The 27,495-nt window shown below is 53.8% G+C and overlaps 1 protein-coding gene across 1 annotated transcript in view; it reads right to left on the minus strand.

Moving 5' to 3' along the window:
- The window catches only part of MLXIPL (MLX interacting protein like), a 54,624-nt gene extending 27,578 nt beyond the window's left edge, over nt 1–27,046 (minus strand). Inside the window, exons 1-7 of the mRNA XM_074974433.1 lie at nt 26,751–27,046; nt 10,839–10,945; nt 10,428–10,510; nt 9,880–9,969; nt 8,752–8,796; nt 6,285–6,483; nt 4,642–4,722 (exon numbers count right to left, since the gene is read on the minus strand). Of these exons, the coding sequence (XP_074830534.1) occupies nt 4,642–4,722; nt 6,285–6,483; nt 8,752–8,796; nt 9,880–9,969; nt 10,428–10,510; nt 10,839–10,945; nt 26,751–27,046 (901 nt within the window). The remainder of the gene's footprint in view (nt 1–4,641; nt 4,723–6,284; nt 6,484–8,751; nt 8,797–9,879; nt 9,970–10,427; nt 10,511–10,838; nt 10,946–26,750) is intronic.
- Nucleotides 27,047–27,495: the final 449 nt, after the last annotated feature.

Consider the following 27,495-nt stretch of genomic DNA (forward strand, 5'->3'; position numbering starts at 1 on the left):
CCACGGCTCAGGAGCGCTGGCTGTGGGGAGCTCCCAGCAGAGCGAGTTGGAAAATAGGGAAAGGGGTGAAGGGTCATGGAAAATTTTGAGTTTTCAGCCAAATATTAAACCAAAAAAGTGAAATATTCTGATTCAAACTATTGCCATGGTGCCTTATGGGAGTTGTAGTTTGGGTGCCTTATGCTAGCACCCCTTTCTCCCTCTTGGTAGGGCTGGCAAGGAAAATGCAGAAAAGGCAGAAGTGCTTAATATATATTGCTGTTCTGTATTTGGGAAAAAACACAGCCGGTGTAGTCATGTCAGAGATGATGATGAGGATGAAGATTAAGATGAAATACTTTCCATTCCCATAGCAACACAAGAATATGTTTAACAGCAACTACTAAAGTCAGATATTTTTAAATCAGCAGGATTGGATAACATAATCCAAGAGTTTTAAAGGAGCAGGCCAAGAAACTCGCTGGACCATTAATGTTGATTTTCAATAACTCTAGGAGTCTTGGGGGAAGTTCCAGAGGACAGGAAGGAAGCTAATGTTGGGCCAATATTTCAAAAGGGTAAACGGGATGACCTAGGTAATTACAGGCCTGTCAGCCTGACATCAGTTCTGGGCAAAATAACAGAATAGCTGATCTGGGACTTGATTAATTAACAAGTAAATGAGGGTGATATAATTAATGCCAATCAGCACAGGTTTATGGAAAATAGCTCCCATCAAACTAATGATATCTTCTGATGAGATGACAAGTTTGGTCGATAAAAGTAATAGTGTTGATGTAATATACTTAGGCTCCTGTAAGGTGTTTGACTTGATACTGAAAAGCACTTTGATTAAAAAATCAGAATATACAAAATTAACATGGCACACATTAAATGGATTAAAAACTGGCTAACTGATAGGGCTCAAAATATAAATGTAAATGGGAAATCACCATTGAGCAGGTGTGTTTCCAGTGGGGTCCCACAGGGACCGGTTCTTGGCCCTACACATTTTAACAGTTTTGTCAGTTACATGGAAGAAAACAAAATAATCCCTGATGAAGTTTGCAGACAACACAAAGATAGAGGGGACGGTAAAAAATGACCAGGACAGGTCACTGATACACAGTGATTTGGATCACTTGGTAAGCTGAATGCAGCAAACAATATGCAATTTAACTTGGCCAAATGTAAAGTCATACATCTAGGACTACAGAATGTAGACCATACTTACAGGACAGGGGACTCTGAAAAAGATGTGGGGGTCATGGTGGATAATCACCTGAAGATGAGCTCCCAGTGTGACACTGTGGCCAAAAGGGCTAATGTGATCCTGAGATGTACAAACAGGGGAATCTCGAGTACAAGTAGAGAGGTTATTTTACCTCTGCATTTGGCAGTGGTGGAATACTGTGTCCAGTTCTGACATCTACCACTCAAGAAGGATGTTGATAATTTGGAGAGGGTTCAGAGAAGAGCCATGAAAATGATTAAAGGTTTGGAAAACCTGCCTTCTAGTGACACATTCAAGGAGTTCAATCTATCGATTATAGTTTTTAGGTACTTCTATGGGGAATAAAACTTTGCTAGTGTGTTCTCCAATCCAAAGGCAGAACAAGATCAAATGGCTGGAGATGGAAACTAGACAAATTCAGTCTAGACATAAAGTGCAAATGTTTAACAGTGAGGGTAATTAACCTTTGGAATAATTTACTAGGGGTAGTGGTGGATTCTCCAGCACTCACAATTGTTACATCTGGGAGGTTTTTGTAAAAGCTCTGCTCTAGTTCAACCAGGAATTAATTCAGGGCAGGTCTCTGGCCTGCGTTATACAGGTCAGATCCCAGGGATCCCTTCTGGCCTTCTAATCTCGGAATCTCAGGTTCCCTGCCCATGGTGCAGCATGAGCGATGGAGTCAGACACCACGGCCCATGAAGGAGAATGGGCATGTGAGGCATGCACACAACAATTCCCATGAGGCACCATGGCGCCATGTGTAACAGAGGTAGTTCTGTTTCTCAGTGACGTGGGAATTTTCCATGGAAAGCAGACACTCTTTGGGAGCATTCTGCTGAAAATCCCATTTTCCATCAAAAAACAATTTCAGCAGAAAATTTCCCACCAGCCCTAGTTCCCAGCTGCAGGAGCCCCGGCCGTGGGGAGCTTCCAGCTGCTCCAGTCCTGGCCTCTCCCCTCAGGAGATGCTGTAGGAAACGAATTAGCGGGGGCTGGCCAGAGCTGGGGCACCCGCAGTGTCTCCAGCAAGTGGGGCTGCAGGAAGTGGTGTAAGAGTGTAGAATCTGCATTCACTTCCCCCATGTCTGGCTCGTCCAGAGGGTGCCCCAGGGCTGCACCTGCAGGCTGCACTCACGTCTGCCGTCCCAGCCTTGCTTTCTGCCAGCAACTGGTCTTGCATCAGCCAGCAGCCAAATGATGCAAGGTCACTTGTTTCCTCCCAAGGAGGAAAGTGGGAAGTGGATACTGGCAGCAGAGCTCCTGGAGGCCCAAGCCAATCAGCCTCCACAAAGGTCAGCCCTGAGCCCACAGGAAGCCGCAGGCACAAGAGCTGTGGCGATGCCCAGGCCATTCCACTAGGACAGGACTCCCAGCTGCCCCTGGTTTGCGAGATACGGTGCAGCCAAAATGTAGCCCTCTACATAGCTCCTTATGGACCTCTACCGAGCTCAGCAGGTTGTGCTGGCCGGGCACCTTCCAAGTTCATAGCTAGGGCATTTCCAGAGCTTCCCCCCTGGAGCTGAAGCCCAAAGCTACAGGTTAGTTTGGGGACAAGTTGGGCCCATCAATGGCAAGGGGCCATGCTGGAGCTTTGGGGTGGGGCTGCCCCATGGCTGAAAAAAGTGCAGAGGGACCTGAGCTGTATCTCTCATTTGTGTTCCTCCCCCTGGCTCCCTACCCCGCTGCTCAGCGTCTCGCTCCAGCCCAGTTTGCAGGGCTGTGAGCAGGGATCTCTGCTCTCCCTGACCAGTCTCTAGAGCTGGGTTTCCTTTAGCCCAACTTTCATGGCTTGACTCTGTCCCGATTCCCGCCTGCAAACTCTTTCCCGCATATTCTCACCCCCCACCCATGCTCTCTTAGCCTCCTCTGCAGCGTCTTTCCTCCGAGCCCCCCTCCAGCAGGGGAGGGAGAGGACCCCAGATGCTCACACTCCCGCCCCCCACCCGGATGGGGCACCCCATGACTCCCACCCCCTAAAAGCCCTTGCACCCCTGCTCTCAGGTTGGGCTGTTCCCCTCTGCAGAGCTGGTGGCGTGAGCACCATGGGGCAGGGTCCACCATTTACTATTGCCCCATAGCTCAGTGGCTCAGTCTGGCCTCACTGTCCCTCCCTCTGGGGCAGAGTTGGGGGCTGAGCTGCTGGTGCGCAATGGAGAAGTCCAGTACCGAGTGGATGCGCTTCCTCCCCTTCCTTCCCCTCCCTTGCACAGGTGGCCCATGACCTGCCTGCAAGCCCAATCCCCGGATGACAAGGCTGGTTCCATGAGCAGCACTTGGAGGACGGCATTGCCCAGGGGATGCAGGAACAGCCCCCTGCGGGGTCAGTCACCATATCCATATGCACTGCCCTCCCCTGGCAGCAAATCACTGCCTGGCCCCATCAGGACCTGATCCCCTGGGGGCCACCATCAGGACCCCATTTCCTTTCCTCTCAGCTGCAAGGGGCAGCTGTCACAGGGCTGCACCTCTGTCCAGGCCCTGAACCATGCACGGTGACCAGGAGATCCCTGTTCCCTAAGGCCTGGTCCCCCCAGCCTGAGGGTCCTGCACTCCCACGCAGCCAGACGCAGGCTGTTTCAATGGCCTAGGGGTGCCGGGACAGACAGGGGAGTTCCAGGAGCAACGAGGGGACCCCTCCAAAAGCTCCCCCCCACCCCACCCAGGCTCCTGCCCCCATCCTTCCCCCCAACCCCAGCAGCACAGCAGAAAGCTGCTCGCCTCCTAGAGATTTCCTCTTTCTTGTGGGGAGAAAGAAAAGGAGGACTTGTGGCACCTTAGAGACTAACCAATTTATTTGAGCATAAGCTTTCGTGAGCTACAGCTCACTTCATCAGACTTCGTAGCTGTAGCTCACGAAAGCTCATGCTCAAATAAATTGGTTAGTCTCTAAGGTGCCACAAGTCCTCCTTTTCTATTTGCGAATACAGACTAACACGGCTGCTACTCTGAAACTTGTGGGGAGAGTTTTCCTTCCTCTGTCTGCAGCCAAACCCCCTTGTGGTTTCACATTCCTGTAAAGAGAGCTACATTTGGAGAAATTCAGTTTCCCCAGGACCTGGCTTCCTGCCCTCCTGCCCTAGCACAGCTCGGCTCCTCAGGACCCGCTGTATGCTCCGTCCTTGCTCTGTTTGCAATTCCCCCCAGCTTAGTACCATCAGGGCATTTCACCACAGTGCCACTGCTTCCCCTCCTTCAGTTCATTGGTGTGAAATCCCAGGGGCCCCGCTTCCCCGCCCCCCGCCATCAGCTCTACCCACTGCCATTTGTCAGCCCCCTCTGTTGCCAGGCCAGGGGACAGCACTCAGCTCCAGCCCACTGCGGCTAAGCTCTCTGAGGCAGTGAGGAGATGGGGCATTTGTCGCCATCCCCGCTGCACAAATCCAGCTTCTGCAAATAGCCGGTCCTCTGCCAGGGCTGGCTCCTACCTGAGATTTCCATAAAATCATCGAGATTTGGCTGCAATGGGGTCAAGCCTGGCTGGATCATGTCAGCGTTCCCAGTGTAGGCTGCAAAAGGGCAGAACCAGCCATCAGTTGCCCGTTCCCTTGGACCCCAATTCCTGCTCCCTGTAGTCCTCTACTTGTGTTCCACATTCCCTGGCTCACTGTTGCCAGCTTGTTAGCCCTCAAGGAGCCTCCTGCCCTGCCTCTCTGCACCTGCCCCGTTATAGGGCTCTCCTGGGAGACCATTTGTCTCACGGCCTTGCAGAGAATGTATCTGTGCCACAAGCCAGTAGAAGGAGGGCAGCTGAGAACTCATCTGCTCCAGTGCTAATGCTGGGCAGCCTCCCCATCGAGAATCCTCTGCTTTTCCCCCCATGGCCTGAAGCCGCCATCATCTGCACAAGGGATGGGAGGCATTTCCCAGCCCTGGGTGCTGGATCCCCTCTTCCTGCTGGTTGAGGGAGCCAGAAGCCCAGGAGGGGCTGCTGCATTCTGGTAGCGGGTTCTCCTTCCCTCAGGCAGGAGGGGACGGCTGAGACGGCAGGGCCCCTGGAGCAGGACCTGCCCTGCACAGACCAGGGTGGGCTCAGCCAGGCAGGAGTACGTGGCAGGGGAGAAATTAACAATAAACTCCAGCCCCTATCCAGCACCTTTCAGCCACGGGTCTCAGCACATTTGAAAAGGAGGCCAGTGTCATTATACCCATTTTATAGATGGGGAAACCGAGGCATGAGAAGGGACATGACTTGTCCATGGTCACTCAGCAGCAGAGGCGGGAGTAGCACCCAGGGGTCCTGAGTCCCAGCCTAGTGTGCCAGCTTCTAGGCCACACTGCCTCCCTACAGGGCCAGTAGTGACTTTGCTCCCCCCATTGTAAAGCACTGGCAGCTTGAAGAACCTCCCTGGGCCTCTGCCCCACTGGGGCTCTTACAGCAGCTGCTAAAGAACACTCCTGTCTCAGCCTCACCTCTCCCACTGACCTCCTGAGACATGCCCATGGCCCTGGCCACTGGGGGGAGGGGGGGTACCAAAGAGGCTACGAATCAGCATGTTAGCCTGCTCCCACTCCAGGCTTTACATGTGCCCACTTTCAGCAGGGCATGGCATTCTCTGCCTGCCATTCTAGTTTGCTGTGCAGTGGTACACAAGGGCCACGTTCCACCCCAGAGGGGATGGCATGACCGTGGTGGCTGAGCGGAGCCCTGGGGTCCCCTGGCAGTGTATGCTGTTATTATTAGCACTGGGCCATTGCTCCTGGGATTAGCACCCTCCATCTGTATCGTTTGCTCCGTTGCATGCATGGAAGTGCTGCCCCTGCCCCACCTGAATGGCTGGCGGGCTGCCGGCTGGGGCAGGGCACTGAAGGAAAGGGAGTGGGCACTGCCTGTGGCACCTCATTAACCTGACCTTGCTGCTTTGGGAGGAGCCGCGCTGGGGAGATCGCTCTGGAGACCAGGCCTGGCTAGTGCAGGACAGGACCAGAGCTCCTCGTTTGGGGAGGGGGGGGATGCTAAGAAAACGTGAAGAAGCTAATGCAACTAGGGCAGGACCCCGCCAGAACCCCTCAGCCACCCCCCACTACCCCAGCGAGGTTCATGGGTGAGACCGCAGTCGGAGGGACGTACCGTCTTCTGGGAGCGTCTGGTGGGAGCACGGGGGCTGCGTCATGGTAAAGAGCGTGTCTGAGATGTCCGAGAGGAAGCTGTCCAAGTCAAAGAGCTGCCGCCCTCCAGCCTCCTCATTCTCATCCCCCAGCAGCATGGGCACCACGCTGGAGAACAGCTGGTTGCACCATTTCTCCGATGGCTTCCACACACCCTCATCCTGCACGAGAGAATTCATCAAAGGAGCCCCCCCAGATACCTCTCCCTGGGCAGAATCCAGGCACCTCTCCCCGGGCACCCGCCCAGCCCCTCTCCCCGGGCACCCGCCCAGCCTTCCCTGGTTCCTCTCCACTGGCAGTCTCTCCCCTGGCAGGCCCCCTCCTGCTCTGACAGAGCACCATCTCTATAGTGCTGGGTGGCTGGTGCTGGTTCCAGGTCCTCTGCCCTCGTAGCCATTGTAGTCATCAGGGAGTCTTTAATCCGGAGGACAGGGGGTTGTTAACCTCCCTGCCCTGGCCACACACTAACTCTGGCAAAGCCCTTCTATTGCTCTCCATCCCATGCCCCTGCAGTTTGATCTGACACCCATCCTGCCTGTCCCAGAGTGCTGTGGGGGCGTAGCTAGGCAGGGGAACTGTTGCCCTCCCCTAGCCCAGAAGTGGCTGCATGTCACGATGGGAAATGATTCTTGTACTAGAGCCTTCCCCAGCAGGTTGGGCTGCCATAGCTCCTGTACCCCAGACCCCTCTTTGAAGAAAGTTTTCCTGGTTCATTCAAGATCACATCCCTTGTTTCAACCCAGAGAGTCTGGGATAGTCAAAGCAAAATGCATCCAGCTGGAATTTTGGAGCATTGGGGGAATCCCACCATTTCCCTTCCCTTGTCCTAGTGGAGCCATCCAACGTGTGGGACTGGCCAGCCATGGCCCTCCTGGAGGCAGCTGGGCTGCAGGGTGGAACAGGACAATCTGGACCTGCAGAGCTGGCCGCAGCGCCCTCTGAACCCGGAGGAATCAGTGCTGGAGTGAGGGTCACTTGACATTCGCCTGACTCCGGACACAGAAGGGCCCAAACCACAGGGCCAAGTCCAGGAGACCTTGAAGCTCAGGCTCCGCTCTCATCCAACCACGGCAACAAATGGAACAATATCACCCCTCTCCCTACCCCCCAGCCCTTTCATTACGCACAAACATACAGTCCATCCAACCCCTCCCGACCACATTTACAAACACACATTTACAGACAAGTAACAGTCCCCTCTGACTCACAGCCAGCCAGTCTGGGGAGCATAATTAGCCTGTGTGTAGGGCTATACATCTGCATTTACCAACACAAGTCTCCCTTCATCCTGACAGCCCCACTTACAGATGGGGACGTGGCGGCCCAGAGAGGACACTTGTTGAATGTCACTGTGTCTCCCAGTCACACACTCAGGCCTCAAGCTCTCTCTGACCCTGGCCTGAATCCTCTCTTTTGGGGGACATGATGGGGGTCTGCCATAGTTCTACCACTTCTCTCTCCGCGGGACCAGTGCTCCAGCTCCCAGACCTGGCAGGTTTGTACAGCCAGCTGAGAGGCGTCTCTTCCCTGCTCTTTGTGGACACAGCGTGGGGCAGGATGGCTGAAGTCTGGAACTGGACTCTTCTCTCCCTTTCAGGTCCCCTTTCTTGGAGCTGAATTCAGCCCAGGCAGTGAAGCAGTGCTCTAGCTGGGTCCCTGGGGGCATGCTGGCCAGGCTTCAAACCATTCCCAAAGGCAGCTCTGAAGCTGCAGAAATGCTTCCCCTGCCAGCACCCCTGTGCTGTGTAGGGGGCTTAGCCGATCATGCCAGTTTTAACCAAATGAATATTTACCTGCCCAGGACTTTATTTAACCCTTCATTTCAAGGACATTGCTCCTGTTAATTTCATACATTCCAACTGGGAAGATGAGGCTCCAGCAACTCCAGCCGCACAAACTCCGAAGAGTTGGGTCCCAAAAAATCATGAGACTGGCTTAAAAGCCAGGAGCCCTTTAGAAAAGACCACTGCATGCAGGGCATGTGGTATTTGCGTTCTGGGATCTGAGCCTTCTGGAGGCACTTTCCAGCGTTTTCACACAGCCACAAGGGCTAGAAACGTACTTTTTAAAAAGAAAAGGAGTACTTGTGGCACCTTAGAGACTAACCAATTTATTTGAGCATAAGCTGTAAGCTGTAGCTCACGAAAGCTTATGCTCAAATAAATTGGTTAGTCTAAGGTGCCACAAGTACTCCTTTTCAGACGAACACGGCTGTTACTCTGAAACCGGTACTTTTTAAAAGACACCAAAGCTGAGATGCTAGTGTAATCACCAGACTCCAGCAGCTGGGGCTTGAAGAAAACACCAAGTATCATGAGACAAGTGATCAAACCATGAGAGCTGGCAATGCTTGGGATCTGGAGCGAGCGCCACTCCTCCCACCACTTCCTCTTGCAGAAGGCCGCCCCTCACCCCTGTGGGGGACTCACCTGCTTTGAGCTGGAGATCTCACCCTCCCGGCTGGACTTTCGAAGCTACATGGAAAACATGACCTGTCAGCCCCTTCTCCTGATAGGGGAGTCAAGCTGGGGCGAGGTTGGCAGTGCACCCCAAGCAGCCAACAAGGGAGGTGGACAAGGGCACCATGGCTCTTCCCTTTGGGCAGGGGTGACGAGACTGCAGTGGTCTTCAGCCCAGGGGTGGGGTGCCCTGGGAGGGGGCAGTTCTGTATGGTGGCATCTGGACCCTGGCACCCCAAAGTAGACACTCTGGCCACCCTCAGCATGGATAACCTCCCATTACTGGCCAGGACCATGACCCCACGCACTGGCCAAGTGACAGTGTCATTTTTATTTGTATTTATTTTATAAAGACTCTGATCGTTCCTCCCAAAACCCCAGCAGGATCACAAGTGGGCTGCCCAGGGAATAGAAGGGATATCACAGACACCTGGCAGCGCCCTCCCCTTGTCTTGCTGGAATGCTGGCTCCAGTAGGTAAGCAGCAGGGAATGAGAGATCCTTCCCCCCGCCCCTGGGAGAGCAGCTGCTCCTCCTGGCTTATGCAGCCAGCCACTGCTGCACTCCAAAATGGGAGACACTGGAGACAGGGCATGTGCCAGGAACCTAAAACAACCACTAGGTGGCATCACCGCCCTGCCTGGCACCAGCAGATTTCCGCAGAACCCTTTGGTTGCTGATTTTCCCTCCTTCACTCTGTCCCAGGTCACCTGCTGCTGGGGTGGCTGATGGGGGCAACGGGGCCCATCAGCGCCCGGCAAAGCACAGCCCTGGGGATCCCGCAGCAGGCAGGCCAGGCCAGGCCATGTGGGTCTGGGGGAGTGAGTTGTGCCAGGAGACCTGAGGCCTGCCCTCTATCAGAGACCAGGGGACATCTGCAATCCGCCCTACGCAGTGATAGGTGCAGCCCTCAGCCTCCCAGCAAGCGGCCTTCACAGACAATGTCCCAAGCAAGGCCAGGAGCCCAGGGGCTGGCTCAGGATCTGTGCATGTCAAGCGTGCCCAGAGCTGTAGTGTCTGGGCCCTGCCACCCACGAGTGCCCTGCTCTGGCCTCACAGCCCCAGAGCAACGAGCACTGCAGGGAAAGGAGACGCTGACCCGCTTCTTGTAGTAAATCCTCCACTTGTGATACTCCTTCATCACCACCTCGATCCGACGCTTCCAGTAGTTCCCCTCCAGCACAACAGCCTGCAAGGACACAGCCAGCACACGGGTCACAGCACCCTCAGCAAGCACCTGGGTGCTAGCGCCCCCCAGCCCGCACTCCTGCACCCTCCCCACAGCACCCCCTGCTGGGAGAGGCTGGAACTGGCACAGCTGGGAGCTCCCACAAGAGCCAGCGCTCCTGCCCTGCTCCCCACAGCGCCCCCTGCTGGGAGAGGCGTGACACACACATACCCCTTTCCCCAGCTGCAGCAGTGCAATGTGGCTCCCACCTGGGCGCTTGGCCTCAGGGCTGGTTTTCCTCAGCCAAAAGAGAAGCCATTGAACCCTGGGAACTGCAGAAACAACCCCCACCACCCCATCACTGCCCCCAGCCTGTCAGAGCCAGACCAGTAGAGACCTTCAGCCCAGACCCAGGCAACTGGCTGCAGATCTATCCCCCCCGACCCCAATGTGGCTGGGAAGAGCCCTTGTGTACATACCTCGGGTTTCCGGTGCTCTTCCGCCTCAGAGCCCTCCAGGGGGGTCACAAACCCACACACGGGGCTCTTCCTCCTCTCCACATCTGCCCACAAGAGGCTAGAGTCAGGGTCTAGTCGTCCCTCCCCACGCCATCCAGGGACAGGCCTTGCCCCCACCTGGGGACAGGACCTGCCGCCTCCACCACCTCATCCAGGGAGAGGACTTGCCCTTTTCACTCAGTCACCCACCCACTCTGAGTCCCTCCTCAGGGTGAAGATCTGCCCCTCCCCCACTGTGGGAGAGACTTCTCCCACTCCCCAGAGTCATTCCCCCAGTGTCCCCAGATGAGGGCCAGGTTCTCGGAGCCATAGGTCTGGCTGCAGGGGGAGGATTCAGGGCCCGGCCCAAGGGCAGCTGGGCCATGTACTCACATTGGATGTACCAGGCTCTCCAGATAGCGTTGTTGAGGCGGATTTTATCCCGGCAAAGCAGCCTCAGACCCTTGAAATTCTTCCACTTTGGAGACACCAGCTTCCCACTGAAACACGCACAGGAGAGGGATGGGATGGGATTGGGAGAAGGCTGGTCCTAGCAGCATTGGCCACTGGAGGAGTTCCCAGGGCTTTATAAACGAGCAGTAATGGTGCCTCACACACCCTTGGAGTCGGGTAAAGGATGCATAGTATCGCCTTCTCTGGGCCTGAAATGCAGCCACTTCTGGGGTGGGGCAAGGCAGCTGTTAACAGCTCCCAGGTACACTACCGCACAATGTGGGTACATAGCCAAAGGAAACTACAGGGCAGTCAGAGATCGTGTACTGCTCTGGGGCTGAACGCGGTGCTGGGCTGTGCCACAGTCAGCGCTGCTAAGGTCTGTGCAGCTCCCTTTGTGGTGCTTTATGGCCATTACTTGAAAATCTGCAGGATTTTTCAAAAGCTCCCCCTCATCTCCGCCTCCCCTGGGTCTAGGCCTGCTCTCTGCCTCCCTTCCCTTCCCCTCCCTGCTTCCAGGGCCTGGCCTGCACCCTCTCTCCCCGTATCCAGGCTCCCAGAGGCAGCCGTGTTTGTTTTACAGCTTGTTGTGGTGGCTGCGTGCCCCTAATGGGCCTGTAGTGCTGGCAGCCTCATTACACTAATCCATGCACCCGGGCTCAGGAGAGTACATCCATTTCCAGCCCAGAGAGCAGCTGGGCAGCCACAGCCCTGGGAGACCGCGTCTGGTAGCAAAGTTCAGGGTGGTCACCCTAAGTGTAACTTCAGTCAGGGGCTTCCAGGCTGCTTGTGCACAGCAAGAGTGTGCCAAGGCCCAGGGAGGGGCAGGCTCTGGGGCTGGGGATATGGGACTGCTGGAGCCTGGAATGGCGCAGGCTCCCAGGCTGGGGGTATGGGACAATCAGGGCCTGAGGCAGGGCAGGCTCCCAGGCTGGGGGTATGGGACAGCTGGGGCCAGGGCTCATGAAATATGTCAGCCTTCCTAGTCACAGGCCCGGCTCACCAATGGCTTCTTGCTCCTCCCTCCAGAGGGCTCGGGGGAGCTGCTCGTTGGCAGGGGTTACAGTAACACTCAGCACTTAGTGGTACGGGGGCTGGCTCCGTCCCGCAGAAACGGCGGGGCTGGGGGTCAGCGTCCCCGAGCCAGCCTGTCCAAACGCCCTGGCCCACGCCACCCAGGGCTCCAGCAGCGATTTAAAGGGCCCGGGGTTCTGGCCGCCACGGGTGCAATAGCTGCAGCAGCAGCCGGAGACCCGGGCCCTTTTAAATCGCTGGCCACGGGACAGCTGCTCCTTTTGTCCCCCCCGTTGGCGGCCTGCGGGGGCAGAAGGGGCAACGACGGTAAAGCGCTGCCGTGGTAATGTTTTGCCGCGGCAGCGCTTTAATGTCAGCTGCTACGGGCTGGTACCGGAGGCCACTGTTTACCGATATGCTGTACCCACGCACTTTCCCCCGGCTCATTGGCCACTTGAACCCCTGGCTGCAAGGAAAGTCTGAGGCCTGTTGGTGCTCAGCTCTGCAGCCCCTGCTTTGGGAGCCTGACGTCTGCTGTGTCTCTCCTCCCCAAGCCTCGGAGACACAGAGCTGGCTGGGGCCAACCTCACAGCATCCCCGCCTGGAGAGGATTGGAATGACGTAGGGCTTGGGGCGACGGTGGGTGCATGGAGCAGCACAGCTGGAGAGCACCATGTCTGCCCCGGGTACTGAGCAGTTGTGCTGCCCTTTGCCAGAAGAGTTCACCCCTATCGGGTCTTAGTGGGTCCCTGGTTGCTCCTGGATTATCACTTAGCAGCAGTTCCCCATAGCTCCTTCCCAGCAACAGCTGCCCAACAGACTGACGCTCTGCACTCGGTGCTGCACTCCATTGCCTTCTCTAGCTCCTGGCTGGGTCACTGCACTGGCTTCAGTTTAGAATTCCCCTGGAAAATCAGCTAGTGCCCATCCTAAATGGAGCGAGCTGCAGTGAGCATGTGATGCCAGGGATCTGGAGTTCTTTTAGCTTCTGGATATCATTCAGGATTCTGGGTACAAGGCTAGGAAGGGTCCCTTGCAAGCAGGAGAGGCTATGTTTTGTCTGGCACTGGAGCAGGAATTCTACAGCCATCCCTTGGGAGTGGAGCTCGGTTTCTCCAGAGACTCCTCCTATGCACAGGATGTAGAAGCAGGAGGCATGGATCCTCTCTTTACACTGAGCAATGGGAGCAACACACCCTGCTGTTCCCAGCATTCCCCTAGCTTTCCAGAGTTGCCCCACATGCAGTGCCCTGACAGGTCCTGAGAAGGTGCCATCCTGGTGTGTCTCTATGGGAATGTCATGGGAGCAAAGTCTATCCCGCCAAGCACACATGGGAGCCCCGAGGCAGGCTGCTCCTGCAGCTCTCTCCTTTGTCCATTCAAATCTACGAAATTCTCCTCCTGCATGATCGCCCCTGAAATCTATTTCCTGTGACCTAGGCTCTTGGAGCTTAGTTTCAGAAGAGATCAGCATCCAGTGTGCACTCACCATGCCATGTCCTTAGAATCATAGAATATCAGGGTTGGAAGGGACCTCAGGAGGTCATCTAGTCCAACCCCCTGCTCAAAGCAGGGCCAATCCCCAACTAAATCATCCCAGCCAGGGCTTTGTCAAGCCTGACCTTAAAAATATCTAAGGAAGGAGATTCCACCACCTCCCTAGGTAACGCATTCCAGTGCTTCACCAGCCTCCTAGTGAAAAAGTTTTTCCTAATATCTAACCTAAACCTCCCCCACTGCAACTTGAGACCATTACTCCTTGTTCTGTCTTCTGCTACCACTGAGAACAGTCTAGATCCATCCTCTTTGGAAACCCCCTTCAGGTAGTTGAAAGCAGCTATCAAATCCCCCCTCATTCTTCTCTTCTGCAGACTAAACAATCCCAGTTCCCTCAGCCTCTCCTCATAACTCATGTGTTCCAGTCCCCTAATCATTTTTGTTGCCCTCCGCTGGACGCTTTCCAATTTTTCCACATCCTTCTTGTAGTGTGGGGCCCAACACTGGACACAGTACTCCAGATGAGGCCTCACCAATGTCGAATAGAGGGGAATGATCATGTTCCTCGATCTGCTGGCAATGCCCCTACTTATACAGCCCAAAATGCCGTTAGTCTTCTTGGCAACAAGGGCACACTGCTGACTCATATCCAGCTTCTCATCCACTGTAACCCCTAGGTCCTTTTCTGCAGAACTGCTGCCTAGCCATTCGGTCCCTAGTCTGTAGCGGTGCATGGGATTCTTCTGTCCTAAGTGCAGGACTCTGCACTTGTCTTTGTTGAACCTCATCAGATTTCTTTTGGCCCAGCTGTGTTGCTGACAGAGGATGTGACAGGATCCTGCAAGAACCACATGCATCTGCAACCACTTCCTGGAGGGAGGCCAAGAAACCCCTGGGATTTCTGAGGCTCCAGCACATGGAGCTCCTGGCGGTGCACCCTTGCTGGAAAGCGGGCACACTAGCATTGCTCAGTCTCTGCTGGCTGCATGGTGGGGCTGCTCCCCGTGATTCCCCCTCCTCAGGGGTGCTGCCCAGTCCTGGCACAGTGAGGTGTCTGCTTGTGAGCCCCAGGAGTGTCTCTCACAATGGCCCCTGTTATAATATAGAGTTGGGAACCCCGTCTCCCTCTCCATGAACACACTAGGGAAGGGGGGGTGTCTCTCCATATTCCATGCTGCCCCTCACCACACAACAACAAAAGACAGTGAGAAAGCCAACGGCGTCTGGCTGCCTCCAGCTCTGTCTGGGCCGTTCCTGGCCCAGCGTGTGATAAGCCTGGGCCCTGGCTGAGAAGGGCAGGTGCACTGGGGAGGAGCAAATGTCAGTGGCAGTGCGAAGCCGGTGGGCCCCGTGCAGTGGGGTTACACTCCTGTGTCAATGGCGCGAGTGTCACCTGCTCACCAGAGTGCCCATCAAGGGCTGTGGGGGCGGGGGGGGGGAAAATCAGGCAGACAGGAGTGAGGTACACAGAGGGGCATCTCTGCTATCACCAGGGAATTTGAACTTTCCCCAGAGCTACAAAGCAAACACCCTGCCAGTGCCAGGCGGGTGAGCCAATTGAGTTGCAAAATTTCCTGGGTGCTTGGCCAGTGCCAGCCGGCCAAGGTTACCCAGGCTCAGTCACTGCCAAAAGTGCTGAACTTTGACCCCTTAAAGAGACAGCAACTCACCCTTCCGCAAAAGGCTTTAAAGAATCCCCTATGCCCACACTGGACATGGTGCCAGCCTCTTTCCCCGTGGCACACGGAGCTCCCCTTAGAAGCATGGAGGCAAGAGGGAGATGGATTTAGAGCTTATTACCCTTATGTTGTTTCCCAACATTAATTATCATGTAATCATTTGTCAAGTTCATCAGGCTGATCTTTGCTCCCTGATTCACTCTTGAAGACGGCCTTACCCTTTCAGAAACAGCTCCTGGAGGAGAGCAAGGCTGAGCTGTGGAGCGGGACTTGAAGAGACAGATGAGCCACTGGGCTGGCCACCTGAAACTCAGAAAGGGAAAGCCCAGCTCCTGATCACAGGCATGTCATGGAGGGCCAGAGGCGGCTTCCCCTTCATGGACTGGGCCTGAGATGGGAAATGGTTGGGATTCTTTTCAAGCCAGACAGTCAGTTCCCCATGGTGTCATTACCTTGCATAGAGAGTGGGTTCAACCAAGCTGGGAAATGTATCTTGGTGCCTAGGAAGTGCCAGTCCCCAGGGAATAGGCACACCAATAAGGCCATAATGGAAAAGGGAAGGAACTGGAACACAGGACTCCTGGGTTCTATCCCTAGCTTTGCCATCGACTCACTGTGTGATGTAGGGCAAGTCACTTAACTTCTGTGCCTCAGTTTCCCACCTGTAAAATGGGGACCAACGTACTTACAGAGATGGGGAGCTTTGGGGTGGGAGGGGGGAATCTATGGTCAAAAAGTGCTAAGCCTGAAGATTATTCCTGAGTACAGCTCAGTGAAGGAGGGTCCTGGGTGGGCACTAACTTCAGCTGTGCCCAGATCAATGCATGCACCCCTCCCACCCCGCAAAACACCCCCAACTGCACAAGCACAACAGCCCCTGCCCACGCCACAGCGCTTTCCCAGGCTCGCACAGAGAACGTTGGTGCCGACTGCACAGCATGGGAGGCAGGAGCAACAGAGAGACCGGAAACAGGGTCAGGAAACAGAACGAGATCCATTGTGATAAACACGAGTGAATCCCCCAGTGCAAGGCTGTAACCAGAGGGAGAGAAATCCTGTCCTGAGAATACAGGGTGAGAGTGGAGAGTGATTAAAGGGAATGTAATCGTGACAGGGCCAGGGAAAGGGCCGGAGGCATCACGTCACAGACGAGGTAGGGGACAGGTCGGTGGTTCTCTTGGCTCTGGTTCAACTGCCACTGGAACATCACATTCAAATCAGGACCTCCCAAAACTAGATAGATACAGACAACTGGGAGGGAGCTCTGAGAAGAAGCAACAAAAATGGAGGGAGTGCAGGAAAAGTGAAAAACTAGATCTGCAGACTCAGCTAAATGACTTCACATGGGGTGGGGAATATGATCTAACCCTCTGTGCACACCTGACGGGGATAAATACCGGGAGTGAGGGGCAGGAATTAATCAAGTTAGGGCTCAGGGCTGGACCAAGGAGAAGTGGGATGAAATGAAGAAAGGGAACATTTAGGCTGAATATCAGGAAAATCTTCCTTCCTGTCAGTGAGATCCAGGGGCCTGGGGGAAGCAGGAGTCCCAGGACTTGAGCCATTTAAATAAGACCAGACAAAGCACCCAGCAATACATCAATGAGACCATCCAGCTCTTGGGTCTCTGGGAGAATGGATGAGGTGGAGCTGCACAAGACTCCTCCAGGCCCTCCTGACTGTTTTCCTGGGATAAAACAGCACTTAAATTAAACATGATGCTAACCACACATACAGCCACCCCAGCCTGGCCTGGCAGTAATGAGAATGGCTGTCAAGTCACATGATAAATCCTTGGTCTCAGAATACAGCCTTCCACAGGCCTGTTCAACAGCTGAGCCTGATCCTTCACCTGAATCCTGTGTTTGTTGCTCCTGAACCAAAGACCCCAGCAGTGCATAACAAATGGGCACCCCTTCCATTAATACCCCATTTCCCCCTGCAGAGAGCTCTCGCCATGCCCAGGGCTCACATCCTGGCACCAGGGCAAACACTCCTTAAGGCGCATTGGGAGACCCAGAAAGCTAATGGTTGCCCTCCCCATGCACCCGAGAGCGCAGGTTCCATGGTGCATTTAGAACCCTGAAATACCCTGTAACTATGTCAGTACACTGTTAATGTTCCTCATCGCATCTCTGCCGGTGGCTCTCTGAGCTGCCTCTGCAGGTCTATCCCAGATCCTCGTTTCGTCCTCTTTCCCTGCCATATCCTCCAGCTAAGATAAACATAGCCACAACCCTGCTTTGCATTGTTTCCCCTAAAACTCTCTATTCGCCATTGCCACAGCAGACATCATCCTCCCTGGTTCTCAGGCTCACAACCTTGGATTCATCTTCAAACCCCCTCCCTACGTACACACATCCTCACTGCATTTCCCTCCTTAATGTAGCAAAAATCTAGCCCTTTCTTCCTGTCCACACAGATACAACACATGTTCATGCCCTAGTTATCTTCTGCCGTGACTGCCAGCTCCTCCTCCCTGGCCTCCTCAATGCTCACATTTAGTATCCTACATAGAGAGGAAGTGTGGACCAGTGGTTAGGGCGCTAACCTGGGACTCAGAAGACCCATGTTGAATTCGCTGCACTGCCACAGACTTCCTGGGTGACCCTGGACAAGTTACTCAGGCCTGGTCTGCACTTAGAACTTAGTTTGCTGAAATCCACACCCTGAGTGCTGTAACTATACCGACGTAAACCCCAGAGAAGACACAGCTAGATTGATAGAAGAATCTGTCAAACTAGCTACAGCCGCTTGGGGAGGTGGAGCTCCTAAAATGATGGAAAAACCCCTTCCCTGGCTGTAGTCTGTGTCTACACGACAGGGTTACAGAGGTATAGCTACAGCACTGTAGCTAGGCTGCTATAGCACCCCAGTGTATCATAGAATCATAGAATATCAGGGTTAGAAGGGACCTCAAGAGGTCATCTAGTCCAACCCCCTGCTCAAAGCAGGACCATTCCCCAATTAAATCATCCCAGCCAGGGCTTTGTCAAGCCTGACCTTAAAAACTTCTGAGGAAGGAGATTCCACAACCTCCCTAGGTAACGCATTCCAGTGCTTCACCACCCACCTAGTGAAAAAGTTTTTCCTAATATATCCAACCTAAATCTCCCCCACTGCAACTTGAGACCATTACTCCTTGTTCTGTCATCTGCTACCACTGAGAATAGTCTAGATCCATCCTCTTTGGAACCCCCTTTCAGGTAGTTGAAAGCAGCTATCAAATAATATGCCGTTAGCCTTCTTGACAACAAGGGCACACTGCTGACTCATACCCAGCTTCTCATCCACTGTAATCCCTAGGCCCTTTTCTGCAGAACTGCTGCTTAGCCAGTTGGTCCCCAGCCTGTAGCGGTGCATGGGATTCTTCCGTCCTAAGTGCAGGACTCTGCACTTGTCCTTGTTGAACCTCATCAGATTTCTTTTGGCCCAATTCTCCAATTTGTCTAGGTCCCTCTGGACCCTATCCCTACCCTCCAGCGTATCTATCTCTCCCCCTAGCTTAGTGTCATCTGTGAACTTGCTGAGTGTGCAATGCATCCCATCATCCAGATCATTAATGAATTAATGTAGGCATGGGCTTAGTCTCTCTGCCTCCACGCCCCATCCGTTCTTCCCACCCTACTCTGTGTGTTAAAGATGGAGAGGTGCACAGAAACTACAATAATGGGGCCCATATAAGAACCTATGTATGCCAGAGCTTTCCCTCTCCCTCTACATTGTACACATAGAGCAGTATGTTGTGTAAATATAGTTGGCCAAGCGAAGCAAGGTCTCACTCTCAATTCGATGGCATTTCTCTGTCTGAAATGTGGTAACGTATGACTGCTGCATCCAATACATTCCAACATTTCAGGGACTATTCTACGCATATAAGGGCAGAGCCCTAGTGATTGTGGTGAAAATCAGAAAACTAGAAGAGGGAATGGTGGGGACATATAGAGTCCATGGTGTCCCAGTTTCAGGGTAAGTGCACCTGTATTCCCAGATGGTGGGTGGCATAGATGTCAAATTATTTCTTCGCTTTAGGAGTGGGATGACATGGGTGTGTTTCTAAATGCTTTTGAAATGGGGTGTGAATAGAACAAGGTGGGGCAGAAGGACATGGTCTGGTATCTGGCTCCACTGCTGTCAGGGACAAAGATCTTAGACATTTTCACCCTTATGGATAGAGAGGACTACATAGATTATGAGCAATGTAAACAAGTTCTGTTGCAAAAGTTTAAACTGACTCCTGAAGCATACAGGAAAAGGGAACCCAGGGAGCTGAGATGTTTTTATTGCCACAAGTCTGGCCATAAGGCAACACACTGCCCGGTGCTAGGGAGACCAGGGGCTAGTGGTAACCCACAGCGGGTCCAGGTAGCAGTGACCTCACCACTGATGGAACCAGCCCCAGTGGTCCCAGCAGAAACCTGATGTTGTCAGACCCCAAAGGGGAATCAGCTTCCCGGTGGCAGTGGATGGGGAAAGGCCCAGCGATGGAGGGATGCTTGGGCCCAGGTAACTCTGGCTCACCAAAGGGTGCTGGCCCCTTGAGCATCATCCCCAATAGATTCCTGACCAGTCAGGGACTAGTGGGACCCCCTTTCCTTGGTGGTTCAGATACATCTGAAATGGGGTGCCAGTAAAGGGCCTAAGGATGTTGGGTTACACTCCCAACTGCTGGGAGAGGCCTTGCTGGGAAATGACGAACGGTCCTGGGCCCAGGCCACTTGTGTGGTCTCCTGGAGCCAAAAGCCAACATCTGCAGCCCTAGGGTCTGACCCTGAGCTGCATGCTGGCAGCTGAGGAGCAGCTCTGAGTGCTGTCTGATAGTGTGAGTGTGTGGCCACGGCCACGTAGAGTCCTGCTGATACGCTGACCTGAGGGGACTGGGGACAGGCCCCAGTGACCAGGCTGAGCAGAGAACCCCAGCTCCTGGTTTGGAATTGATTGCAAGTGATTGACCCCTCACTAGAAAAACCAAGGGCTTCAACAGACTCCCTTGGCAGCCCCTGACAGGAGAGCCCTTGGAAACGTTTTCTGGGTCTGCTCCATAGAGATTGGATGCCCCCTGGGAAAGTTGAGCCATGGGGAATACGGAGACAACTGGTGGTACCACAAAAGTACTGCCTTAGATTACTCAGCCTGGCCCGTGATATACCCTTCTCAGGGCACATGCGCAGAGCGCCAAGCAGTGCTTACTACACATTTCCTACTGGCCTGGGGTTTGTGAGGCAGTGCAAAAATAGTGTAAGTCCTGTAACCCCTGCCAGAGGGTGGCGAAGAGCCAGGATACGGGCAAGACTGCCCTGATCCTCCTGCCCATCATAGTGGAACCTATTCAGAGGGTCATTGTGGGGCCCCTTAGCAAAGTTACCCAGTGGGAGAAAAGGCTATTCTGGCAGTAGTAGGTTACACCACCCGCTCTCCACAAGCGGCAGCTCTCTCCTCCACAGAGGCAGACAAGTTGACTGACACTTTGCTGGCGCTATTCATCTGGGCTGAATTTCTGCAGGAGGTTTTGACTGACCAGGAGGAAAACTTTATGTCTGCCCTGCATGTCAGTCTATTGGAGAAACATGGAGTTCAGCATTTCCCGTCACCTCACTATCAACCCAAGGCTAACGAGCTGCTTGAAAGACTTAATGGGCCCCTTAAAATGATGCTGAAAACTTTTGTGGATCAGCCCCCTGTTGGCTGGAATAAAAGTGACCTTACCGGCTCTTTGCCTATTGGGAGGTTCCCCAGGAATCCGTAGGATTCTCCCCTTTTGAACTGCTCTATAGGAGGAGAGTATGGGGGCCCCTGAACCTAATGAGGGAAGAGTGGGAAGGTACAGCCTCTCCCAAAGGGAGTCCTTGCTGCCGTATGTGTTGGCCTTCTGGGAGTACTCACTGAACCCCTGGGTTTTGCCCAGGAGAATCCAGCGAGTGCTCAGGAGAAACAGAAAGCTTGGTCTGACCACACCACATGTGTCTGGATGTATGGCACAGTGCTGGCTCTCAACCCACTGTGGTGGAATAAACTCCAGACTGCCTGGGAAGGGCCCTTTAAAACCATCAAACAGCTCAATGAGGTGACCACTCCCACCTCCACCGAGGGTAGCATGGGAACATGATGAACCCCTGTTCTGACCGAGAGACTCCAGCGCTGGCCGGGTGTGAGCACTAGGAGGACAAGAGGGATGATTCCTTAAGAGATCTGGTGGCAGAAACAGGGGCCTGCCCCTCCCCTGACTCCACAGCCCTCTATGATCACTGAACCCCACACAGGAAGCAGAGATCAGGGGTGTGCTGCAGGGTTACCACCAGGTATTTTCCAGTAAGCCTGGACAGGCATTGCTTTGCCGTCCACCAGCCCCAGTTAAAAGTCCACCCTTTGGGGTTCCTGGGAAAACAGAGCAGAGCCTGGAGAAGGAAATCACTGACATTCTAGAATTAGGGGTGATCCAACAGTCAGACACTCCGTGGGCATCCCCCTGTGCGTTGGTGCCTAAGGATGGGTCAGTCAGATACTGTGGGATTGTCGAAAGCGCGCTACTGTCATTGCTGTGGACGTGGACCCCATGCCTAGAACGGACTAGTGTCCTACCAGACCCAGGTGGGAGGGGCCAATTCCTGACCACAAGGGAGCTCACCCAGGTGTCTTTGGACTCAGGTGCCAGGCTCAAATTGGCATTTGCCACCCCGACTGGGCTCTTTGAGTTCCTGGTGCTCTCTTTTGGCTTCAAGGGGACCCTGATTCCCTTCCAGCAGCTGGTGGATCAGTGACTGGATAGGCTGGGGGAGTTTGGCCTGGCGTATATCAATGATGTTTATGTGTTCACTCAGAGCCAGAAGGGCACAAGACCCAGGTCAGGACGGTGTTTCACAGCATTCGGACAGCAGGCCTGACTGTCAAGGCAGAGGAATGCAAGGTGGGGATGATGGCAGTGGGCTGTCCTGGCCATAGAGTGGAGAGCTGCTGTCTAAAACTAGAGCCTGCCAAAGTGTAGGTGATTACAGACTGGCCCGCTCCCCAGACAGGGAAACAGGTACCATCCTTTCCTGGCATAGCAGAGTGTCACTGAAGGTTTGTCCCTCCCACTGCCTGCTCCCCTCATTGATCTGTGTAAAAATGGTCAGCCACACACAAGGGTCCAAACAGTGCCAACAGGCCTTCTGCAAAAGGAAGTGTCACCCACAAGCTCAGGGTCTAACTGGTTGCCATATCTGGGATCAGGAAGGAATTTTCCCCCAGGTCAGATTGGCAGAGACCCTGGGGGGTTTTCACCTTCCCTGCAGCCTGGGACATGGATCACTTGCAGGTTTAAATTAGTGTAAATGGTGTATTCTCTGTAACTTGAAGTCTTTAAACCATGATTTGAGGCCTTCAGTAACACAGCCAGAGGTTAGGGGTCGATGTGCAGGAGGTTAGACCAGATGATCACAATGGTCCCTCCTGGCCTTAAGGTCTATGAGTCTATGAAGGAGGCACTGAGCACAGACTCTGTTCTAGTAAGCCCAAACTTTGACAAGCCTTTTGTGGTGTTTGCAGATGCCTGACACAGGGCTTGCGGCTGTGCTGATGCAAACTGGTGAAAAGGGGGAGACACGCCCCTTAGGCACCTGAGCAAGAAATTGCTTCCCCAAGAGAAAAATTAGGTGACAGTGGAAAAATAGTGTTTGGCCATGCTGTGAGCACTCAGCAAATGACAGTCCTTGCTTACCATGTTCAGTGACCACTCCCCATGCACCCAGCTACAGCAAATGAAAGGGGCAGTGGCCAAACTGCTAAAATGGAGCCTAGTGCTTCAAGATTCTCTATGGATGTGACTCATGTTAAAGGGAATGCAAATTCGGTGCTGATGCTCTGTTCAGGAAATAAGTCAATGGGTCCCCCTATAATGCTGCACCCCGTAACACTCATTTCTTCGGGCAGAGGTGAGACAGACATGGCAATATCCAGGATCTGATTGTATTAAGCATACATATTATTGTGGGCTGGGGTGTCCGTAACCTCTCTAGGGTGACAAATTTACGATCTGAGAGTTCAAAAGGCTATACTGAAAATGTACCAGACCAGAATGCAGGCTTTTCATCCCAAACTTGGAAAGCATCTGCCAAACTGCAGCTTGTCAGTGCAAAGCCTCGTCCTGGGGAACAGAACAAGCTTCTCTTAAAAACTTGTTTTGATAAAAAGTGCCGACCTTGACCCAGCATTGTGTTGTTTACTGAGTCCTTTCCTGGAAGTCACAGAGCTGAACTCTGGCAGCCTCGTTAGCAGAAGATGCTACACATGTATCTAGGTGAGACCTGTGCCTGTGCTGATGAGACTTAAAGGCGTTAACGAAATGCATGTGAGAGATTAGGGAAACTCTATGGAAAAGGTTAGACACAAAGGTCTGACTCTCCAGTGCATGGCCCCTTGTACTGTCCTCACACCAGTGCAAAGGAAGTATAAAATGCTACCGGATCAGACTGGGAGCCCTTTACAGCCTGTGCTGGGCTATTTACCTCACACACCCTGTGAAAGTGTTCATATAGGCCTGAAAGTCCACTTAACCTGTCTTCCTGCATCTGGAGGGTGGGCCAGGCCTGATTAGAAGTACAGTCCAGCTGGGACAGAGATGGCTCCCGCCATAAAGAGCTGGAGAACCCAGCAGTAGGGAGGAGACCCAGAGGAGATGAGGTAGATTGCTCTTCTCAGCTGTCTTTCTGGCTGCCTCCTAGAGAACCTCAGAAGAACAGATAGGCAGGCTGGCTCCTTCAGGGTGAATGGGGCCCTGTAAAGCTGTAGCTGCCTGAACCCCTGAGTGAGGGGAGGGTGTGCCAGCCCCAGGAAGGGGCATTGATTGAAGCACAGAACTCTGTGGCCACACAGGTGGAGAGTCTAGAGCAGCAGAGGTGCTCCCACCATGAGGGGACTGACAGCTGAGCAGAAGGTTTGATTTTGGTCAGGCTTTGAAGCCCCAGCAGGGGCAGGCGTCTGTAATGTGCTCTGGCAGGAGCGCCAGGTTATTCCTGCCCTGGAGTCGGAATAGGAAGGTGGGAGAAACAGAGGCAAAAAGTGCTGCAATGCCACATCCAGCCAGGAGGGGGGTGTGTTGGGCAGTAAATTTGCCCCCCTCCGCACATATACACTCAAGGTGTAGGGCAACAGTGAATTGGACCCGATGAGTCTAGGCTCAGTTCCCCCCAGAGGGTTGGCTGCCTCATTCACACCGGCATGTGCATTGAAGAATCATGTGGATTAAGCTCTCTTCTCTGACTGGGGGCTAGCTGAGCAGTGTAGTAGTGAGAGCAAGTTGCTCACCAGGAGGCTTGGTGCCCAGGCCCATTTGAACTAGCCCACACAGAGTGCCATACCACTCCATAGCAACTAGGAGAAATAGCCAGGGCACCAGCAGGAAAGAGGAGCAGACCATGTGTTCTAAAAACAAAGGGACCAACACAAAGGATGAGGGAAGGGGACTGCGTCTTGGCAACAGGAGCAAATACTCAGTGGGTCTGTAGCTGGGGTTTCTGCAAGTGCAATTTCCTGGGTGCAGTTCTCAACCCCTATGAAGGGAAACAGGATTTGGGACAGTTGTGTAAACAGAAAATCACACCAGAAATCACCAAGTCTGCATCACCAGTTTCTCTTTTAATAAGAAACTGACCCACTGCAAAGCCACAGAATCTGCTACCACTCTGCTGGGGGCTATGAGATCAGATTAGTACCAAATGAGCACATGGCAGCCTTAACATGCAAAGGTTTCTCCCCCTTTCACTTTCAACCTCAGCATGTTCAGTTGCAGGGCTCTTCTGAAAGAAAAACAAGAAGGCTGCTGGAGCTATTTTCGAATGGGAGAAGTGACTGTGGGGTGAACCATGGCCACAAGCACCTGTACTAGTTGTGTTTTGGATACAGATCAAAATAGACAACAGATGTGCTCGATGCCTAAGACGGTGCCGTAGGCCAGGTTTACACAGAGTTTGCCTGGGTATCGCTATTGTGGTTAGGGGTGTGATTTTTTTTTTAATTACCAAAATAGTTATAGCAGTACAACTGCTGGTGTGGCTGCAGGTATGCCCGTGTAAGGGTGCTGTACATTGGCATAGGTCTTCCTGTAGAGACTAAGTGGAATTAGCTATACTGCTGTAAGTACACCAGTAGCTGTGTGTCCGCACTAAGGGGTTGTACCACTTTAACTCTAGGGGTGTAAATAAAGCAATGCAGGTTTTGTGTGTAGATGAGGTGAGAGATGCACAGACAAGTGTGGGGAGAAGAAGAGGATATGCTGTGAATGGTCACCAGTGTGGGTTACAGAAGCATCTGGGCTTGATAGGAGAACAGGAGTTGATTCTAGTCTCCTCCTGTAACTAGAGAGGAAAGCTGATCTCTGGGGTGGGAAAGGGTAGGAGTAAATAGGTGTGTCAGGTGTTTGCTCATATCATCATCTTTGTTCTCTAATGTTTTGTTCCAGTTGCTAAGTAAAAATAATTCAAGAGGCCGGTGGTCAGTGTCACTGATCGCAGGTGTCCAAAACGCAGTGGGACCTGCAGGGTAGTAATGGTTGGTAGACACCGGATAAGGTACTTGCGTCCTGGTCTAAGAGCGGAAGAATTGCAAGATTCTGCCAAGCTGTAGCAACCCCTGCTGTGTAGTATATGGGCCCTGAGACAGGTAGGGGCAGGATGTGAGGTGTGTGCACTGTTAGGGACAGAGGCATAACTAGCCCTGGAAAGGTGACAGTACTGGCTTCCCACTCTGCTTCTCAGATGCAGACAACTGGCTCCTCCTCAAAATGATCCAACACAAACAACCCCCCTGGGTCAGAGACCAGGCCTGGAAGTGCAGAAGGACTATACATGGGGTTAGAATGGGAGATGGGCTAAAGCCTGAATAAGGCAAATGCAAAACAAGACCCAATTCTCCTGTCCCGCTAGCCAGTGTGGGAAAGGGAGCAAGCCTGTTTGGTGTGGGTTTGTGGGGCGTCCAGCTGGCTGAGGGGAAAAGACATAGTGGGAACACTAGGGCTTTCTTGCCCCTGCCCCATGCTCAGACTCCAGCTGTACTAGCGGGAGCCTCGGAGCCCAGTGTGAATGCTGGGTGCTGTGCAGAGTGCAAGGCTGAAGCTTGCACTGCGCCAACCCAGAGCCGCCAGGGCTCCATTCAGCCTCCTGCCCCAGGCACAGCTGAGGGCAGCCCTGAAATCTGCTGTACCCGGCTTTCCAAGGGTCCCTCTGGAACTAGTGGCAGCCCGGCTGTGGTTGCCTTACAGCCATACCCTTTTCTGCCTCTGGAACGCTCCTCACTCACCTAGAATCTGCCCTAAGCCTAGGAGCCCTGTGGGGAGGTCCAGAGCTAGCAGAACCTGCTCTGCACTGGGCAGGGTGACCCTACTGCCCCTGGGGCATTCCCCAAGGGTCTGTGCGGCTGCTTTACAGGCGTTAAGGAGCTGCAGAGGGCTGCAGGGTGACAGGGAATCTGGGCAGCCAAATGGGGCTTCCTGGGCCTTTGCTGCATCCTCTCTTTTGGTTAAGAGGGAGAAGGTTGGTGGGGGAAATTCCTAAGCAGACTCCCTAGTCTGTCCCTCCTCCTCCGCAGCCCACGTATCCTGGGCCAGGAGGCTTATTCTGGGGGAGGGGATCACTGATCCCAGGGGAGAGGGAAGCCAGGGGTCCCAGGCAAATAGGATCCTCAGACTCACCTGTAGGCCAGGCTCATGCACTCGAAGAGCCGGGTGAGGGTCAGGTCAATGGTGCAGGGATCAGCTGGCTCTGGCTCAGTACCATGGTGGCGCCGGCGGGGCACCGAGTCGCTGTGCGGCGAGGAGACCATGAAGTGGCCGCTGTGGATGACCTGTGAGTGGGACAGGGAGCCTGAGCCTGGCCCAGCACTGCCCGAGCCCAGACCCTCTGAGTCTGAATCAGAGTCAGAGTCAGGGCCTGACCCAACCTGCGGGTCCGGGAATGGTCCATGCAGCCCCACCTGCGTTCCAGCCATTGTGCCCGGTGTTGGTGGCAAGTAGCCGCCTGCAAGTAAACCTGTCTGTGTACCTAGACAGCCCACATCACAGCAGCCCCACACATGCCAATTAGCATAATGTGTGCTCACCACACCCCCTGGTCAGCATGTTGCTTCCACACCCTTTCTGTTGCTTGCTCTGTCTCCTCTAAGACTCCCTGCTAAGCTTGCAGTTCCCCTGCTGTCTCCCAGGGAGTCCTATTTATAGGGTGTAACCCCACCCCTGCCTCAGCGCTCAGCCTAGCTTCTTTACCCCAGCCATGCCCTTGGGTGGGGCTAGGGGTGGGCACAGGAGTTGAGCAGGGAGTTAACTCCTTATCTGCTGTATCTTGGGAAAAGGTGGGGCCTCTGGGTTACACTAGATTTTATTTCCATAACAAGCTGCCTAAATTTAAAGGAGAAGCTGCTCCAGTTTCCTCCTGTTCCCA

This window comes from Natator depressus, chromosome 17 (genome assembly GCF_965152275.1).
Source record: "Natator depressus isolate rNatDep1 chromosome 17, rNatDep2.hap1, whole genome shotgun sequence".
In the NCBI taxonomy this organism is placed as follows: Eukaryota; Metazoa; Chordata; order Testudines; family Cheloniidae; genus Natator; species Natator depressus.